This window comes from Corythoichthys intestinalis, chromosome 9 (genome assembly GCF_030265065.1).
Source record: "Corythoichthys intestinalis isolate RoL2023-P3 chromosome 9, ASM3026506v1, whole genome shotgun sequence".
Lineage (NCBI taxonomy): Eukaryota > Metazoa > Chordata > Actinopteri > Syngnathiformes > Syngnathidae > Corythoichthys > Corythoichthys intestinalis.
In genome coordinates, this window is record NC_080403.1 from 6,283,772 (window position 1) to 6,305,577 (window position 21,806).

The 21,806-nt window shown below is 41.6% G+C and overlaps 1 protein-coding gene across 1 annotated transcript in view; it reads left to right on the plus strand.

Annotated features, from left to right (window-relative positions):
• The first annotated feature begins 2,916 nt into the window (after positions 1-2,916).
• The window catches only part of grm2b (glutamate receptor, metabotropic 2b), a 118,872-nt gene continuing 99,982 nt past the window's right edge, over positions 2,917-21,806 (plus strand). The window contains exons 1-2 of the mRNA XM_057846421.1: positions 2,917-3,678; positions 21,016-21,631. Coding sequence (XP_057702404.1) covers positions 21,119-21,631 — 513 coding nt within the window. The 5' untranslated portion in view covers positions 2,917-3,678; positions 21,016-21,118. The remainder of the gene's footprint in view (positions 3,679-21,015; positions 21,632-21,806) is intronic.

Below are 21,806 nucleotides of genomic sequence, written 5' to 3' on the forward strand. Positions count from 1 at the left end.
TGTTAAAAGTATTGAATTGTATTAATACTTAATTGTTGTATCCGGATCCGATATTTGATTACTCAGTTATCTATTGGTTTTTGAGCTATCACAGGTTAAGAGAATGTTGTTGTCATGGGTAAATTATATTCTGCTCAAACCCTGTTAACTCAATGGCTGCCGTTGACTGCGCTTAACGTCCAATCCATTTGAAGTGGGAGGGTTGCTAGTGAATGAACATTCATTTGCTGCCACCCTCCCACTTCAAATGGATTGGACATCTAGTAATCATAAACTCTTTTAAAGAGTTAAAATTTTTCATGAGCCACAAGACTGGACCAATAACATTGAGCGAGTTCCTAAAAAAAAAAATTATTTTGTTTTCAATGTATGTAGTTTTGAAAATGGTATTGAGTATTTTTTTGAGTATAGATATCGAGTTGAAAATATTATAGTATCGTGACAACAGTAGTTTTCAGGTGTGACTATCCCCGTGGCTTATTGTCCAGTGTGGCTTATACATTAACAAATTGTTTCCTTGTCAAATTTGTAGGTGCAGTTTATAGTCCGGTGCGGCTTATCTATGGACAAATGCTGTTTTTGTGTCAAATTTGTGGGGTGCGGCTTATAGTCTGAAAATTACGGTAAGTATATATGACTTTATTTATGCATATTACAATTTAGACACAATATAAAATATATATATCATCCTGATGTCCACACTTCTATAAAAAAAGTAATATTGTGACTTACAAAATGTGATGTCTACATGTTGATGCAGGTAATTTTTTCTTTCAATTTCTTTTTTTAAATGATCCAAGGGCGTAGGTTTGCATAGGGACGGTAGGGACATAACACTAGCCACTTTTCAGGATGCTCAAATTGTCCCCACCAACTTTTATGTGACCTTATTTTAATTTTACAATGAGTTCAGCTATAAAGGTAATTTAGTTTGTCTTCCCTTGTGTTGTTAGGATTGAATTGACCCTATCATTATTAAGTGAATTACTTTTATTATGTTCACCCCTTTTCACTTGCTGAATGTGCCGGTCCATTTTTCCCCCCTCAAACACACGTTTGATTGGCTGATGATTAGGACCCCCAATTTCACACAATCCCGACAGAAATACGTACACGTCAATATGCCGCCTCCCCCGCCCCCTTTGAAGAGGAGGGATATTAGAAGGTTTTTTTTTTTTTTTTCCGGCCAGCAGCAGCCACTGTAAGTAATCTAAAAATATGTCAATGTTGGGGAGGTGGGGAACATGTCACTAATTTTGCTACTGAAAGTCCGACCTGCATCAGAGTTAACATAACATTAAACTGTGTGAACTTGCTAACTTGTGAAACGAGTAGAAAGCTGCCTAGAGGTGTCGTCCTGTATGTTTTCTACTGTCAACTTTAATTCAACTGTGCATTTTGTGCATTTATTCATTACCGTAATTTCCCGAATATAACGCACACTTTTTCCCCCCAAAATTTACACGTAAAATCATGGGTGCGCGTTATTCACGGGTACAGGGACTGAGACAGAAAAAATTCATCACTATTCATGTTCCATTGTAATCATGGACCAGCACAATATTACCTAATCCGAACGACAGTGATATAATAATCAAGTTTCATGTGCAAAATAATTGTTTTCATGATACTTTTCACATCTAATAAAATTAAAATGTTTTTTTTTGTACTATTCGTTTATTATTTACCAGTACATTTTTCTATCCTTAGCATTGCAACATGGCGGCACATGGCGATGTTGTCTTGAAGAGAACGTATACAGCGATCCGTTTCGTATAAATGTTGACCGTGTGGTGAGCTAGGACAGGAGTCTGAGGAAGAGTGTCGAACCACTGAGCCGAGCCGCGTTGTTTTATTTACATTGAAACTCACAAAGTAACAACGTTCGTCTTGCACGCAAATCGCGGGACATTTGTTTGCTTCCGGCTGTTCCCTTAACTAAACTCTCCCCCCCGGGAACTACACAACTTGCCAACATTAGTTCCGCTGGTGAATTCTGTTAACTATTATGTAACACATACACGATATATTATATAAATATAGTCTAATAGTGTATACAGTATATATATAATAATATATATAATATGTTTATAATATATATAATATAAATATATTTGACACAACTCATATCTATTGGTGCTAAAATTAGGGTGCGCTTTATACACAGGTACATGAATTTTCCCTAGATTTTACAAGTAAAGTTGGGGTGCGCGTTATACACGGGTGCGCCTTATATTCGGGAAATTACGGTAATTAAAATGTATTTATTTTCTACTTCATTTTTAGAAAAGTATATTTGCAGCCTATGCACAAAAAGACAACCACTGTAAATTTACTTGAAATGAAGGAAGCATTTTTAAAAATGACTTTCTCCTTATGAAAATAATTTCAACTTTTTTCATTTTTATGTAGTAACCGGCTATTTCTGAGAAATGTATCCAATCTGTTTGGTTTTATTAATGTTCCGTCCCCAGCAAAAAGTGTACATGCAGGTTATGCTGTAATAGCGTCCCTACCAATGTTGAAACCAAACCAACGCCCTTGAAATGATCAAAACTTGACACTTGCCCTATTGCTAAGAATGTTAGTTCTACTGTATTGCCCTGAAATGTCTGCCTCAGTGAAGGAGTTGGACTAGCTGGTGGCCGGAGTGAGAGTCCCTGATTATGCTGCGGGCTGTCCTGTGGCAGCAGGCAGTGTAGATGTCCTCCGGAGATGGATGAGGGCAGCCAGTCAGTCTCCTTTCCATCATCATCCTTTTATCCTCATGAGGGACGGAGGGGTGCTGGAGCCTTTTCCAGCCGACTATGGGCAAGAGGTTGCCATTCTATAGCAGGAAATTGAACTGTCACTCTATTTTTGTGTTCCAAATCAGAAAGAGAACCAAAGCAACAGATGCTGCCTAGGGAAGACAACAAAGAGAAAACTTGAATAAATAGACAACTAAAAGATGAATAGCCCAATACCCTTCAGCATTTAAAGTGCATGCCCCACTCAACTCGAGTGTTTGGGTTTCAATGAGGTTTCCAGTCCTTTATAAAAGGTCTCCTATTGTATTACCAAATTGAGTTTAATCAACCCTCCCGTGCATTTGTTCAAATAAGAGTGGAAACAAAAGGCTGGAATATTTTCTTTTCTAATTTAATTCTCTTCATTGTGTTTTCATGAAATTGTTCCTGCTCACCGAGCTTCTTCCCGCGCCTGGTGTCGTGAGTGTAACTCGTTTGGGGGCTGCTAACAGGCGGGAGCGCGCAGCGTGGTCGCGTTGCGCTCATTGAAGCAGCACAGGCGCGTCCGTGTTGCACCACAAGCGAGATTCTTCCACTCCCTCTTGTTTGAAGTTCTTTTTGACCAGTACCCGGCAAGAAAAGCTCCTGAAATACTTTATAAAACGCCACTTTAGTCACACGTCTAGTGCGGTTCATCTCTGAAGCCCCCGGCGTCAACCAGAGCGTCTTTTCTGCGCTCGTCTGGACCTGGCTGTTCCGGGGGTCTGACGGCTGGCAAGTTGGGAGGCACGCAGGAGTTTTGCCAGTGTGACCAAACACTTCAGAACCAAGGACAGATCCAAACAACAGCCTGGCAAACAGGTTCCAAAGAGGACAAATTCTCCACGCTGTGCGTTCTCGCGGTGCGTTCACAGTCAACAAGGACAGCTGCAAACCAACAACATTTTAGGTAAGAAATATTGCTTCATTTGTTTTTCTTTTGGTGTGATTTTTCCTGCGTGATAATCCTGAATTTACTGAGTTAATATTATTCATAACCAAGACACTGTTTTAAAAAACATTTCCTTTTTTAATCACAAAATGTCAAAGTGTATCCCGCAAGTTTGTATCATAACTCTTTTTATAATTGAATCAAGCATACTTGGAAAAATACGAGAAAAAAATTACCTATAGCTTTCAATGCGGTGCTTTGAATTTGCAATGATTGCAACAAAATATGAAAGTGTTGTGAAATTTAAAAAAAAAAAAAAAAAAAAAAAAAAAAAAGATCTACGTTGGACACTTCATTAGGTACACCTATATGTGTATACTTATAAAATGTTGTTAACTGATCGAGACTGAAATGCTGGTTTTACTCAGTTGGTGTTGACACTTCTGGCGAGTTCGTAAAACTACTCAATTGTGGTAAATATCGACCTGTACTTAATCAAGTGGCCATCAGATGCGAGAGCGTGCATGATGACAGTGATGGATGACAGGCAACTAGAGCTGTCACTGTCACTTTCTGCCACGCTCCTCCAAACACAATGTGTTTGTTTAGAGTGGAAAATGAATGTTGGATCCAAACAAGTTGCGTAGCTATACTAAATCAATGCTTGTGTACTCAAATACCCTCCCAATTAAAACCCATCAGCTGTCAAGAGCATCTGGAGGCACTGGAGATGAGGATGAAGGGAATTATAAGTAGGTTTTCCTTGTTTACTTATCAGCCAAGAGCAGCTAAATTGAAATTCAAATTAATATTCTTTAAAAAAAAATCTCCCATGCTCTACTTTAATGGTCATTTTGTGAATCCAATGAATTGATGTTGGGAAAAAATACAAAACACTAAATCTCTCCAATACATGATTATTTCTTCAGTGTTGGTCGTTTAAACATATGGAAGCAATATTTTTACTCCATCTCACGGGACGTGCCACATTCTGGCTGTTATTACTCTGATTCATACAACACACTAAATTAAATGTCAGGCCTTGTACATTGGAAGACTCTACCAGATAAATCTAATCATAAAGGATAAATGCTTAGGTTTTTTTTTTTTTTTTTCAAATGATACTGAATATTCACATCACATTCAAAACAGCCAATTAAACCTTTTTACACCCACCAGCTACAAGACAGGTATAGAGTATCAGCACAATCTAATGAGAGCCATAAGGAGACCTGGGTCAAATTTGGCCTTTATGACAACAATAATGCTCCGTTTAAATTGACACTGTCAAAGAAGTATTGCTATAACATCTGCATGTTTATTAATTATCAATCAATTTTTTGATAAGAATAGTAGGATTTTGCATGAGGAAGGGAAGAAAAATGCAGTCTAAAACTTTTGAAAAAACTAACAGTCTAAAACTGTTGAAAATGTTTAACATCCAATGTTCCCTCTAATTTTTCATGTGTCTGGGCAGACACATAAGCTCCCTGAGCACACTGAGGACCACTGTGAGCAACATCAGATGTGTACACTGTGGCCATACACCAGTATCACGCCCGTTCGAAACCTTGGATCAGAGAAAGTTACATGGCTTATTAAAAAAATGAAATTACAGCAATTTTCATTTGTATACTTTTAATATATTTGATTTGGCCCGCTTAAAATGAAAAAGCAAGGGTGTAGGTTTGCATAAGGACGGTAGGGACATAACTTTTCCAACTTTTCAGGAAGCTCAAATTGTCCCCACTAACTTTTAAGCAACCTTATTTGCATTATATAATGACTTCAGTTATATAGATAATTTAGACTGATTGTCTTCCCATATGTTGTAAGGATAGAATTGACCCTACCATTATTAAGTGAATTACAGTGCTTTCATTATGTTCAGACTTATATTGACCCCTTTTCACTTGCTCAATGTGCCAGTTCATTTTTTTTCACTCAAACGCACGTTTGATTGGCTGATGACTACCCCCCACCCCCCCACCGCCCCACACTTGCACACGCATTCACCTCCGACATAAATACAACATGCCGGCTCCTCCTCCCCTTTCGAAGACGAGGGATATCAGTTTTTTTCCCCGCCAGCAGCATCCACTGTAAGTAATGTAAAAATGTAAATCTTGTGTAGGTGGGGAACACACCACTAATTTTGCTACTGGAAGTCCGACCTGCATCAGCGTTGGCATAACATTAATCCATGCGGATTTGTCGAACTTGAGGAGGGAGCTACTTTGAGAGAAATAGCCTTTAACACTCAAAACAAGATGAAGAAATTTATTCGACTAGATTTAAGAAAAATTAGCCATTGAGCTGATGGCTGTTTCACCCAAACTGATTGGTCTTATTAATGTCCCGTCCCCAGCAAAAAGTACATGCAGTTTATGCTGTTATATCGTCCCTACCAATATTGAGACCAAACCTATGCCCTTGTGAAAAAGACAAAAATGTTCTTCATGAGATGTGTACCATGTTATATGGGAGAGTCCTGCTTTAACCCAAGGAAGTCTGCTTTGGCCTGGGTATTGTCCAGATGTGGCATTGGTGAGTTAATAAATAAAACATAATGAACAACTATATCAAACTGCCACATTAAAACTGTTCAGACAATAAGAACACTCAGGATTCCTAGTCTCCGTGTCTAAGAAGCTATACAGCACAGTTTTTTGTTTTTTTAAAGAAAATTTAAAAAAAAAAGAGAGAAAATCTCATTCAGTTTCACTGCTTGTTCTTCTATTTGCACATACCCTGACAGTCATTCCATCTTTTAAGAACCACATTTTTTTTTACCTTGGCTTGATGAGTAAAGTATCACCGCCTGCTCCTTTTGCCATGATAAGAGGTTAGCATTTGCATCTCTGAACTCCGCTGCACTGTTGTTTGCTAGCTAACCTGCATGCCACGTATGTGCAGGGCACATGGTTCAGAAAACCATTTTATTGGTCTAATTAACTAGATTTTATCAGTTCAAAAATTAATAAATGAATACTGTAGAGCTTGCAAAGATTGGCAGTGGAATTTTGCTTCACTAAATCAGCACAGGTATCTAGCTCACTTTTCACTCTTGTTCTCCGCACCCACCCAGGTCATACACCTCACAGCTCTATACAATCGTAGGGTAGTAACCCACCAATGGGATTTTTAAGGATTTTCATGGGCGCTGAGTATGTTCAAGCAGTGTGCGATTGTGCACGCGCACATCTTAGAGGGCACCTAAAGAACTATTTGAAACAGCTCACGTTGTATATGAAATGATGATGTTAAACGGAATAAACAAAATGGTAATCATATTGTTAAAGGAATCTTGTTGACGCCCACTAAAAATCACAACATCCCACAAAAGTTAAAAGGTGGACAAAAATTTATCAGATGAACATGTTTCAAAAATCATACAAAATTGATTTTATATTCAGTAGTCAAGTGGTAATTTCAGTTTTGTGAGGATCTAAACACCGCACATGTGCCCACGTGACACCCACTAAAAATCACAACATCCCACAAAAGTTAAAAGGTGGACAAAAATTTATCAGATGAACATGTCTCAAAAGTCATACAAAATTGATTTTATATTCAGTAGTCAAGTGGTAATTTCAGCTATGTGAGGATCTAAACACCGCACGTGTGTTTTGCTTTGTCTTTTACTTATCAAATATTCCAAACAATGTGGTTAAGTGTCATTTTAGATTCTTCATTGTCCATGAGTGGGACTAGATGGGAGTGATAGTTTGATTTTCTGGCAAGCCTTCAAGCACATACGCCATTTCTCTTGCTGAAAAGTGAGCTAGAATTAATTCATTCAGTGCTGGCTTTTTCATAAACTTTAAGATTTTAAGCCATCTAAAAGGCTTTTGACTGATCTTTGAAGTCCCAGAGAATGTGTTTTTTTTTATTATAATGTACAATTGGAAAAATACACAGTACACCAAGAAAAAATGTTGAGTCTTTTCCCATTGTTAACAAATGCAGTGGTACCTCGACATAAGATCACTTCGACACTCGATATTTTTGACATCCGACGTAAAATTTGACTTGCCATTTGTTTCTACATCCGACGACATGCTCGAAATACGACGGCATGACAGCGCTGCAGACAGACGCACGGTGGATTTTCTTGTGAGAGAAATCAACACAGGTTCCAAGAAGGTTCGTGCAGGTGGTGAAACAAGGAAAAAGGTGACACTTACCATAGAAATAAAGAGGAAAATGATAGAAAAATATGAGGGTGGGCCTGTGAACTAGCTCAACAATACGGCCGTAGAATGTCGACGATCTCCACGGTCCTCCTCCGACTTTTGTTTGCCAGTCTTTATAAGTTAAGGTGACAATTATGATTGTGGTACCATCGCCAAAAAATCGCTCGCTTCGTCAGGTTTTCAATCATTTATTTCAGAACTTGTGTAACACAACATGCCAACTGTCTGCCACAGCTGAACAAAGTGAAAGTAAAAAGTCCCTCTCTCGCTCTGTCAAGTCAGCCACGCGGTGCGTTCAGGTACAAAAGGTGCAAAACACATCCGCCACATTAGAAACGGATTTGTTACATTATTACAGGTATTATTATTATTACTATTATTATATTATTCTTCTGATTTTCATTCATAATTTATTTGTTTTGCTCTGTGTAATTGCTATTTGCAATAGTACCAGCAGCATTTTTTAAGGCTTTAGTGTAGGTTTTCGGGTTGTGGAACGAATTAATGTATTTATAATGCGTTCTTATGGGAAAATCCTGCTCCACATACAACCATTTCTACTTACAAAAAAGGTCCTGGAATGAATTAACGTTGTATGTAGAGGCCCCACTGCTGGAGAATATGGGAAAGTTTTATGAGCTTTAGTTTTTGGTCCTAAAAGTTGAGAAAATTAGGGCTTCGGAAAAAAGAAACAGAATGAAAAACGTTTCAGATTTTTATCGTTTTTTTGTTTTGTTTTTGTTTTTCAAATGTTTCTTTAACAGTTTTTGTCTAAAAAGCAGCAAAAACAACATTTGGGAATGCTTTTGATGGCAAAAATGATTTAGCATATTTAGTAATAATATAGCCACGACATAAATGGTGTAATTTAGTAAAATGTGTGTGGGTAGTGCTGCGTATAATATTTGCTCAAGGTTCACATTGCAAGAGTGATGTCAGTGGTTGTCACATTCATCCCAGTTGTCATTTCTTGTCAAATTTTACGCACCCCTGCTAACTACAACAACACATACTCAGGCCACTTCATGCAAATAGATTCTTCAACCTATCCGATATCCTGGCTCAATATTGACTAATTTGAGCAAAATGACCGGAAGTACCTTATATGCCATTGCTGAGGTGTGCCGCGCAGCACACTACCAAACGCGGCTAATGTTACTGTTTACACTGACTAACGCTGGGCTGCTATTGACTAATCCAAGCACACGACCGGAAGTACCCCGTCCTCCATTGCTGGGATGTGCCGCCCAAAGCACATAGCCAACGTTACTGTTAACATTGACTGACGCTGGGCTGCTAAAGGTGTGCAAACACCCCAGTAATGGCGGCCAACCACGTACAGAAATTTCTACTCAGATAAGTCAATATAAAATGTGTGATAAAAAAAAAAAAAAAAACGACCCTACACAATAAAAAAATGGTGTTTTAGCGCCTCCTCCGTGAGTCATCACCGTGGTGGAGGGGTTTGCGTGTCCCAATGATCCTAGGAGGTATGTTGTCTGGGGCTTTAAGCCCCTGGCAGGGTCACCCATGGCAAACAGGTCCTAGGTGAGGGGCCAGACTAAGCATGGCTCAAACTGACCCCTTATGATGAGAAAAAGAAATGAACTCCAGTTTCCCTTGCCCGGACGCGGGTTACCGGGGCCCCCCTCTGGAGCCAGGCCTGGAGGTGGGGCTCGAAGGCAAGCGTCTGGTGGCCGGGCCTGTCCCCATGGGGCCCGGCCGGGCACAGCCCGAAAAGGCAACATGGGTTCCCCTTCCCATGGGCTCACCACCTGTGGGAGGGGCCAAAGGGGTCGGGTGCGTAGAGAGTTGGGCGGCAGCCAAAGGCGGGGGCCTTGGCGGTCCAACCCCCAGCTGCAGAAGCTAACTCTTGGGACATGGAATGTCACCTCTCTGGCAGGGAAGGAGCCTGAGCTGGTGGGTGAGGCAGAGAAGTTCCGACTAGATATAGTCGGACTCTCCTCCACACACAGCTTGGGTTCTGGTACCAATCCTCTCGAGAGGGGTTGGACTCTCTTCCATTCTGGAGTTGCCCACGGTGAGAGGCGCCGAGCAGGTGTGGGCATACTTATTGCCCCCCGGCTTGGTGCCTGTACGTTGGGGTTTACCCCCGTGGACGAGAGGGTAGCCTCCCTCCGCCTTCGGGTGGGGGGACGGGTTCTGACTGTTGTTTGCGCTTATGCACCGAACAGCAGCTCAGAATACCCACCCTTTTTGGAGTCCTTGGAGGGTGTGCTGGAGAGCGACCCCCTCTGGGGACTCCCTCGTTCTACTGGGGGACTTCAACGCTCACGTGGGCAATGACAGTGAGACCTGGAGGGGCGTGATTGGGAGGAACGGCCCCCCCGATCAGAACCCGAGTGGTGTTCTGTTATTGGACTTCTGTGCTCGTCACGGTTTGTCCATAACGAACACCATGTTCAAACATAGGGGTGTCCACATGTGCACTTGGCACCAGGACACCCTAGGCCGCAGTTCAATGATCGACTTTGTAATCGTGTCATCGGACTTGCGGCCACATGTTTTGGACACTCGGGTGAAGAGAGGGGCGGAGCTGTCAACTGATCACCACCTGGTGGTGTGTTGGCTCCGATGGTGGGGGAAGTTGCTGGCCAGACCTGGCAGGCCCAAACGTATTGTGAGGGTCTGCTGGGAACGTTTGGCAGAATCCCCTGTCAGAAAGAGTTTCAACACCCACCTCCGGCAGAACTTCTCCCTTGTCCCGGGGGAGGTGAGGGACATTGAGTCCGAGTGGGCCATGTTCCGCACCTCCATTGTTGAGGCGGCCGATCGGAGCTGTGGCCGTAAGGTGGTTGGTGCCTGTCGTGGCGGCAATCCCCGAACCCGCTGGTGGACACCAGTGGTAAGGGATGCCGTCAAGCTGAAGAAGGAGGCCTATCAGGCCTTTTTGGCCTGTGGGACTCCGGAGGCAGCTGACAGGTACCGGCTGGCCAAGCGGACTGCGGCTTCGGCGGTCGCCGAGGCAAAAACTCGGACATGGGAGGAGTTCGGCGAGGCCATGGAAAACGACTTCCGGACAGCTTCGAGGAAATTCTGGTCCACCATCCGGCGTCTGAGGGGAGGAAAGCAGTGCACCATTAACACTGTGTATAGTGAAGATGGTGTACTGCTGACCTCGACTCGGGACGTCGTGAGTAGGTGGGGAGAATACTTCGAAGCCCTCCTCAATTCCACCGACACGCCTTCCTTTGAGGGAGCAGAGTCTGGGGACTCTGAGGTGGGCTCTTCGATCTCTGGGGTTGAAGTCACTGAGGCGGTTGGTAAGCTCCTCGGTGGCAGGGCCCCAGGGGTAGATGAGATCCACCCGGAGTTCCTAAAGGCTCTGGATGTTGTGGGGCTGTCATGGCTGACACGCCTCTACAACATTGCGTGGACATCAGGGACAGTGCCTCTGGATTGGCAGACCTGGGTGGTGGAGGGATCACACTCCTCAGCCTCCCCGGTAAAGTCTATTCAGGGGTGCTGGAGAGGAGGGTCCGTCGAGAAGTTGAATCTCGGTTTCAGGAGGAGCAGTGTGGTTTTCGTCCCGGCCGTGGAACAGTGGACCAGCTCTACACCCTCGGCAGGGTCCTCGAGGGTGCATGGGAGTTCGCCCAACCAGTCCACATGTGTTTTGTGGATTTGGAGAAGGCGTTCGACCGTGTGCCTAGGGGAGTCCTGTGGAGGGTGCTCCGGGAGTACGGGGTACCGAGCCCCCTGGTAAGGGCTGTTCGGTCCCTGTACGACCGGTGTCAGAGTCTGGTCCGCATTGCCGGCAGTAAGTCGAATTCGTTCCCAGTGAGGATTGGACTCCGCCAAGGCTGCCCTTTGTCACCGATTCTGTTCATCATTTTTATGGACAGAATTTCTAGGCGCAGCCGAAGCGTTGAGGGTGTCCGGTTTGGTGGCCTCAGCATTGCATCTCTGCTTTTTGCAGATGATGTGCTGTTGGCTTCATCAAGCCGTGACCTCCAACTCTCACTGGGGCGGTTCGCGGTCGAGTGTGAAGCGGTTGGGATGAAGATCAGCACCTCCAAATCCGAGACCATGGTCCTCAGCCGGAAAAGGGTGGAGTGCCCTCTCCGGGTCGGGTATGAGATCCTGCCCCAAGTGGAGGAGTTCAAGTATCTTGGGGTCTTGTTCACGAGTGAGGGTAGGAGGGAGCGGGAGATTGACAGGCGGATCGGTGCAGCGTCTGCAGTGATGCGGACTCTGCACCGGTCCGTTGTGGTGAAGAAGGAGCTGAGCCAAAAGGCGAAGCTCTCAATTTACCAGTCGATCTACGTTCCTACCCTCACCTATGGTCACGAGCTGTGGGTCGTGACCGAAAGAACAAGATCCCGGATACAAGCGGCCGAAATGAGTTTCCTCCGCAGGGTGTCCGGGCTCTCCCTTAGAGATAGGGTGAGAAGCTCGGTCATCCGGGAGGGGCTTGGTGTCGAGCCGCTACTCCTCCGCGTTGAGAGGAGCCAGTTGAGGTGGCTCGGGCATTTGGTTCGGATGCCTCCTGGACGCCTCCCTGGAGGGGTGTTCCGGGCATGTCCCACCGGTAGGAGGCCCCGGGGTCGACCCAGGACACGCTGGAGAGACTATGTCGCTCGGCTGGCCTGGGAACGCCTTGGAATCCCGCCGGAGGAGCTGGCTGAAGTGGCTGGGGAGAGGGAAGTCTGGGCTTCCCTGCTAAAGCTGCTGCCCCCGCGACCCAACCCCGGACTAAGCGGAAGATAATGGATGGATGGTGTTTTAGCGCCTTCTGCTGGCGATTTCAACACATACACCTCGTCAAAATGCTTTAAATTCACAGTACAGCTGCATCAAACAGTCCTGCAGTCATGTTTAAGGAAAAAACGATATACATATACAGTACATCTTGGGCACAGAACATTTGGATGGATACACTCTCAATGAAATAAATGCTTGTTTATGCGTACAGTATTTGCTGAGCAGTTGATTGGAGTACAGGAGAAATTGTCAATTGGTGTGAAGATATACTAAGATGGATGGTTGTCATAATCCTTGAGAGCACTCGTCAGCCAAATGAGGACAAGTACGTACACTGTAAATGGATTGGTTGATGGGTTTGTGCAGCTATACTAAATGTTATGACTGGTAAGCATCATAGATATTCACAGGACATTTCAAGAATAGGTGGTTCCTAGTATGTTTGTTTGACACCTAACATGTTCACATGCATTGTCGTGCACACTGTGTGACTCTACTTGGCAATCACAGCATCGCTGAGAGGGAGTCTGCACTGACTCACAAATTACACACTGGCTATATTTGGACGAGACAATGTAGAATGGTGTTATCAAGGCATCTTTTATGTTAATGGTGACTGGACAAGCCCTCTCTGACCGCCTCTTTACATTTGAACTTTTGGCGCACAGACGTACTCCACAGCTACATCTACATCAGGGTCCTTTTAATGATCTGATTGAAGGCTGATGGGACCATTTGAAGACTGATCGAGCCCCTGGTTGTCTTTCAAATCAGAAATGTGCTTTTTGATAGTGTGCGCTTCATGTCGCCAATGGTGTCTGACTGCATTTGCACTTCTTAGGGCTTCGAGAGACCTCCATTTGGCCTAGTTTCCAAAGGCTTGCCTAATTGGCTGTTCCTTATGGCGCCATTAATTCACACGGCGACCTTGCCTTTGCAACCAGAAAGCTGCCATCTGCTTCAGCGTCAAAGAGCAATTAGATTTTTTCATGTCAGATGTGCAACTGGCACTCCGACCTTCACTCCATTAGGTCAAATGTGTTTGGCGACGGCTGTCCGCTCCTTGTTTTCTGCTCTCGGTGTTGCACCCCCAGACACAACTTATATCACGTCCTCACACTCTTCGCGAACCTCCTCGCTGGATGAAAAGCAGTGCATTCATCAATGCACCGCTCAAGCTGCCACCCACAACCTGATGTAATATTTATCCTGAGCGGGGGAATGCAGCATTCATTAGGCTCTTACCTTCCTGTTGTTTTCCTGTTGGGAATGTCACAGAATATTCTTGGAGCATATTTTGGGGTGGAGCTGTCTCCAAACAAGGCAGAGCCATGATCATTAACAATACATTTTGGGTCATCGCCCAATTATAAAATATTACATGATATGTGGAAAAAGTGTGTGCATGCTAAAAAGTTGAACAACACTGTCAAATATGAATAAATAAGCATTGTTGGCTTCACTATTATTATTTAATAAGCACTCCTTGATCATCATTACACATCAGAACAAATCAACAAATCAAAAAACAGTACATTCGCCTTTGTAGATTATCATATTACCATTCACTGCCCCCTTCCCTGCAGTCCATCCGTTATTATTATTTTTTGAACCTGGCAAGTTACCATGGCAACCCTCCTTCATTGAGAAGCACCACCATCTATGTGTCATCTCCTCGTAAGCTGGGAAAATCCTCCTCACTAGGGAAGTGCCCAGAATGTGTACAGTACAGATGTGTCATATTTCATAAGAAAAAAAGTAAACAATTTCATGTTTGCCCTGTCAAATGATAGAATTACTTGCCATCAATACAAGAATGGCTAAGAAAGTGACATGCTAATTAAGAAAAACTAAATTCGTTGATGTTGTTTCAATGCATAATAATAAAGTGGTACCTCTACTTTCGACATTAATTGGTTTGTGAATAGAGACGTGGTTTACATGTAAATGCCCTAATCCTTTTCAAGCACTTCTGACACGTGACATTAAATTTTATAATTGAGGTAAAACGGGAATAAAATAACAGCCGAACACATTTGAATCATTCCGTATGCCTAACCTAACCCAACCCAAACTAAACCCAACCTAACCTAACCTAACCTAACCTAACCTAACCTAACCTAACCTAACCTAACCTAACCTAACCTAACCTAACCTAACCTAACCTAACATAACATAACATAACATAACATAACATAACATAACATAACATAACATAACATAACATAACCTAACCTAACCTAACCTAACCTAACCATACCACAGACTTCATAATATATTGACGGGACACGGGGCGCGGGGCCGATTCATAGGGGGCCTATCACCATCAAAGCTGACCGAGTGGAAACACAGACAAAGAGCTTTTTATGTTGAAAATTCTTGTGAATAAATGCTTGAATCCCTGAATTTGTTATAGGTATGAACGTAACACAGTCTCGATTCTTGGTTAAAAGCAAAAAAACGGGCAGTTTTCATTTATTTTACGTAAATATGTCAAATGTGATGCTAGTCTTTTAGCCAATGTGGCTCCTCCTTATCACAACAAAAAACTTTTTACGATGAAAATTCTAGTGACTAAATGCTTAAATCCCTTAATTCTTTAAAGATATGGACGCAAAACAGTCTTGATTCTTGGTTAAAAGCGAGAAGCCGGGCAGTTAGCATTTATTTTACGTAAATATTGCGAAGTAGGATGCCCATACTGTAGCAGCTAATTGATTTTTTCCCATTCCCATTGACTTTTTTCACAATGTTTCAAAATAAATGCATGCTACGAACGAAAAATATAATAATTACTTTGAATCCTCGAACAAATCACTCCTGAGACAATCCCTTCTGTTCGTATGCGGTCCAGCTTTAATAGTTTTTCAACCTAAATCCGACGTTAGATCTCTGTGTGCGTATGTTTGAGAATAACTCCTCTTGATGTGGGCAGGCCCCCTACTTGAAGGCGTGGTCTAGTGTTAGCGCCCCGTGTCCCGTCAATATATTATGACGTCTGTGACCCAACCTAACCTGACCAAACCTGACCTGACCTGACCTGACCTGACCTGACCTGACCTGACCTGACCTGACCTGACCTGACCTAACCTAACCTAACCTAACCTAACCTAACCTAACCTAACCTTTAATAAAGTAGATAACAACAAAATGGAAAGAAAAAAAGAAACATTTGTATCTTACCTTTCAAGTGAGGCAACCCTCTCTTTCACGAGATTTATGGTGCCTATTTCCTATCTTAATCTTCATGACACAAAAGCACGAGGAGACCTATGCTCTAATGTGCTACTAATGTAATGAGCTATCTGTGTGCTTAAAAAAACTCTTTGTGAGACAAGAACACGAGGAGCCTTGTGCTCATTTGGCTCTGACGTTGACCAACTATAGCAACAATAACACTGTCGCGCCTGCGCATGTCATCATACTATGACATCTTAATTGAAATGTCTTCAAAAATAGGCCAATAGGAGAGCAGAATCCCATTACGGAGGCATAATGGGAAATATTATGACCAATAGGGCAGCAGGATGTTATGGTGCAACATTTAAAAGCAGGAACTACATACAGTACGTATATACAGTATATGTATATAACATCAACAACATCATGATGGTTTCTGAAGATTGACCGCCCAAAAATTCCAGGTGTACTCCCAATGACTTTTAACCCTTAGATGCACAAGTTACTGGACCCTTACTGGACTCTTCCATAAGTGGGTCAAAAATGACCCATATTAGAACCAATGTGTTTTTATGCCAATTTGGTGAAGAATAATCACTTGTATATCAATTAGTATTACATTTAGGGCCACACAAGAATGATTTCATGCTTAAAATATCTTTATGATTCAATTAACATTTTTTGAAAAAAAAACAAAAAAAACCAAATGAAAACAGAACAGTAACAGACTGTTACAGACCTTTCTTGTATTCGATCATCAATGATTAAGAGCTCCCATGCATCTTTTTGGTGGGACAGCGGTGATAAGTCCTTGTGGAGGCACTGACCGATTTCTGAGGATATTGTGGCTCTGAGTTCTGCCCTGGGTGGGAGGTAATTCGCTCTAGTAAGAGCCCTACCAACTCATTCTGTTGGCCTTGATTTGGAAACGTTCTTCTTCAGAGGACACATAAGTGTAATCTTATGAGTCAGATTGGTCCTATTCAGCTGGATTTCCAGGTGGACAACTGCCACTGCCACCTGGACAATAGACAAAAGTCGCATAAAAGTGGACCATTTCAATTTGATCCAGGTCACATTCGTATGTGGTTAAAATCCCATCCGGGCCACATTTTTCCAGACTGTGGTTGCGGTCTGAACTGTCAAGTCCCCCAAATTGGAATTCATGCAGCAATTAATGTCAGCAAAGAGCGAGAGAGACAAGGCGCTACGGTAGCGGCGCAGCTGTGCATTAGAGTTAGTGCCTAGCTTGAACGCGGCTTTTGGGGAAGGAGCGGGCTTGACAACAGTCATAAAAAATAAAATGGGTTGAGGATAAGCCTGAGTAGGCTCTGTTTTCTCTCTGCTCCAAATGAGCAGCCTCTTGCCTCTTGACACGGAGAGGTATCGGGGCAAACTGTCCGTACGTGTGTGCGTCATGTGTAGTCATTTGTTTTGATGCTCATGCGCATCCTGCACCTAGCCTTAGTTTGCTAGCTAGTTATGAAGTAGGTTAATTTGTTGATAAATAATAATAATAAAGAGTCATGAAAGACACACACAAACAATACAATATGGACATAATACTTACAGTACACGTATCTGCTCTTGCTGTGTAAAATAATCTTCTTAAGAGATGTCACTTTTTACATACCTACTCTGTGTGGTCCACAGTAAATTTATTCCTGACAGCCAAAGTTGATAAGAATGAAAGATTCCCATTGGATTCCATAGAAAATACATGTGAGTCATTTTTGACCCACTTGTGGAAGCTTAGGGTAATAATACAAAAATGACAATTTCTTCAAATGTATAAAAAGTTCATCAAAAATATGAATGGAATTATATCAAAAACATGTTTTTTGAGGAATACCTGGAATATGAATTGATAACAATTTTTCAATCAGAAGATATTTCAAAAAAACAACCTCACTGGGTCATTTTTGACCCACTTATGCATCTAAGGGTTAAATAAATAAATAAATAAACAAATGCTACTGTGAAGGAATGTTACATTTACATTTGTGGTTAAATGTTTTGAATTTCCGTTTCTGTCATAATACAACCTGGCAAAATTTATGGAATCACTTGTCTCGGTGGAATGTCAGTTGTTAAATTGTGTAGAAAAAAAAGCAAACCATAGACAGGACCCAAAACAGAAAGTAATTTTAAATCACTTTTGGGCTTTAAGAAACACTAAAACAAATCAAGAGAAAAAGTTGTGGAAGCCATTAACAATCATTTTTACTCACCAACAAGAGGAAACAAATTATGGAAATTGGAACAACCTCGCAAAAGGACAGCTAATACTTTCTTGCACCAACTATGATTTTTTATTACTTTATTTTTTTACTCCTCAATGACTGACAAACATTGCTATTCATAAAGCTGACGCCAACTTTCTTTATGTTGTGTCGCTAGAATTTCTTGGACCATTTTCTTTCTAATTCCACCACAGATTTTTTAAATTTTTTTATCTGTATTGAGAGCCTGAATATTTGTAGGCCATCACATTTACATTACAAGTGTGTTTTCACAGTTTTTGCTTGACGGCGAGATGCATTATCATCTTAAAAAATTATTTTCATCATCCACAAACTTTCTTTCAACTAAGTTGATAAGATATCTGACCAAAATCTCAACATAAACTTGTGCATTTATTGAAGGTGTAACAATGTCCATCTCCCCAGTGTCTCTCTTGGACATGTAGTCCAATATCATAAATGACTGAATATTTGCATGTGTTTTTCAGGCAGTTGTCTTCTTAAATCTAATTGGAACGGAACCTAACAAAGGTTCCAGCATCATGACCTTGCCGAATGCAGTTTCATGATTCATAACGGAATACCGTATTTAGGACTTTCAACCTGCCAACCACCATCCACGGCAGATTTCCTGAGACCATTGTCAGCTTTTTCTTTCCTGTTTAGATTTTAATGTTTTTGTTTTTTTTTCAATATGTTAATCCTATTTCCTTTAGCCGGTTTCTTAGAGTTCAGTCACATATAGTATATTGACTCCAGTTTCCTGCTATTAGTTCCTCTTTGTTGTTGTTGTTGTTCATTCTGTTGTTAAGACATTGCCTTAAGTTTTGTGTCTGGACACTTTGATGTCTTTCCAGTATGCATGCCTTTGACAAAACGTCCTTGGTAGTTTCTACTTGGTCCAGAATTTAGTCACAGCTAAGAGTGAACCAGTTTTTTCATCAACAATGACTATAATGAAAATATTTAATCGACAAACAATTTTTTTATGACGATGAGACGATAACGAGCTAAAAACGTGTCTTGGGGGACTAAAACATAGCGACAAGAATGCCAGTTTTTGTCTGATGAGACGAGGATGAGATGAAAATGAGCCATAGTTTCTGTCACATGCTCACAATGTGTGGCATGTAGCAACTAGTGTTTGGTTGTGTCACTCATGTGACCTGCTGTGCCTCCCCAACTCACGCACTAGTATCCTCTCCAGTCCATCCATTGCTTGTTTTAAGACACACATGGTAAGATTTGTCTTCTTAGATTGGAAAGACAAAATATGCAATGTTGCTTTCGCCTTTAAAGGTCTGTGTTCATCACAGGCTAAATGTAACTCGTAGCGTTAGCATAGCATTCACGTTAGCATTAAGCTATTGCTAACAGTGAGCGTCCTCTTAAACTCTCGGACAACTTTTTTTTACATACAGCTCGTAGCGTTCAAGGTGAGAATAATTAATTGAAAATAATGTACTGTTTTCCTGCTGAGTGTGTATTATCACCATGATAGATTTGTAGATGCTACAATATGTGCTCATCTGTCAATGTTCATTCGAAATACAGTGATGCCTCGTTTTTCTTGGTTAATGGGGACCAGAACCTGTCACGATTAGTGAAAAACCATGAAGTAGAGCCCCCCCCCCCCACACACACACACACAAAAAAAAAAAAGCATATTTTTTTAAATAATATATTCATTCAGATTTAGCATTGGAAAGAGAAACATGTAAGACTTTTTTTTTTTACTTTTTTCCCAAAGTATAATAAAAAAAATGTATAATACATATATATATATATATATATATATATATATATATATATATTTATAAATAGTTTTTAAGCACTTCAAATGATAATAATGATAAATTGATGATAAATAAATGATTTTAAACATATTACTGTCCCACCGAATTATTTAGAAAAAAAAAACAAAAACAATAAAGTAGTAGTAGAAATATCCTTGGCTTTATTAGATGCTTCACTGAGTGAATCTTCTCAAATCCACTCAGAGCTGCTCACTTACAAACAATGAGTTGCACAGCAACTGTTTAACAAGTTAAACGATTATTGACTCAGGTGATGCTTCACAAGTTCGTGACTGGCAAGATTATACACATTCATCTGTCAATCATCATTAACTTTATTAAACAACTCCAGTGCACGCACACTGCCTGCCTGATGAACAAAGATCAGGGAGAGGGAGGGAGGAAGAGGGAGATTGCTTGAGACAGCTCATCTATATTTTTTTTTCAATTGAAAATTAATCCGCGATGGACTGAGGGCGCGAAGTTTGAAGCGCGAAGTAGCGAGGGATCATGGTTGACCCCATTCTAAATGCTCAAAAGATTAAGACTACGACAAAAATTAAAAGGGCTGCCAAAAACAACACTGCTGTGAACTAACAACATTGTATGCAACACTGTGTGAGTTATTCTATTTATTTATTTGTTTTTGTTTTTTTTTACTTTTTCACTGCAGGTGTTAGTTCAAAATTATACAGGATTTTTACAGAATTTTTCTTTTTAAACTAAGTGATTCCATAACTTTTTCCCTATGTTTGTTCTAAAAAAAACAATACAATAAAATACCACTACTATTTGGCATTAGATTTCTTATTGTGTTTCCTAAGGCCAGAAAGTCGTCATTTGAAATAAATTTAGTTTTGAGGTTGCTAGTGATCTGCGTTTTATTCTACACAATTAAACAGCTGATCATCCCCCAAGACTGTTGATTCTTTAATTTTTATCCACGGGTTGTATTCTGTTGTTGTTTCTTACCAGGATTACAAAAATCTAAGGTGTATACAAAGCAAACGGAAGGAGCACAACATTTTCCAATCCTTTAGAGACACAATTTTAGGGGTTCCGTTGTGTATGACCTTAAACTGCTACAAATTTTGAGGAAAAAATATCAGGGCATATTGTATATTATTAAAAATGTGCTGTAAATCAGATGTCTAAATTCTGTTTTATCTACATTTCTTATCTGTTGAGCATTTTGATTCTTCATTCCATTTACAGATAGTGTCCAACATGCTGTGTCCAGTGTCAAAAGACTGCCACTTTCTGTGAACTACTGCCTTCATTCCCGTTGCTACACTTTACTCAACAACCTGGTCTCGCCATGCTGAGTGTCACACTCCGCCTCAGATCGTCGGCTATTCCAGCACCTTCCTATTGGCCTCTCCACATCTTGTTGCTGGAGTTACTGGTACCGGGGAGCTTGCCCAGCATGTCCAGACACCCTCCAGCCGCCAAGCGCGAGATCCTCATAGATGGCGACTTGGTGATCGGGGGCCTATTCCCGGTGCACCACAAAGGCGAAGGGACAGAGGACTGTGGTAAAATTAACGCAGAGAGAGGTATCCAAAGACTGGAGGCCATGCTCCTAGCGCTCGACGAGATTAACTCTAGTGATCGCATCCTTCCTGGACTTCAGCTGGGGGCGCACATCCTTGACACCTGCTCAAAGGACACCTATGCCCTGGAGCAGTCGCTGGATTTCGTCAGGGCATCCCTCACCAAGGTGCACGACCCAGGCTTCATCTGCCCGGATGGCTCTCGACCCATCCAGAACGAGGTCCCACTGGCTATTTCGGGAGTCATCGGAGGATCCTACAGTGACGTTTCCATCCAGGTAAATATTCAAATCCGTTTCAGCTTGAATGGACAGAGCAGTGCAATATTATTTTGAAAAAGGTAGAAATGGTTTGATCCCTCCCTAACTCTTTGAACAATAAACATCAATACGTTTAACACATTTTTAGACACAAACATAAAGACAAAAAAAATGATTGCCTACATAAAATGTG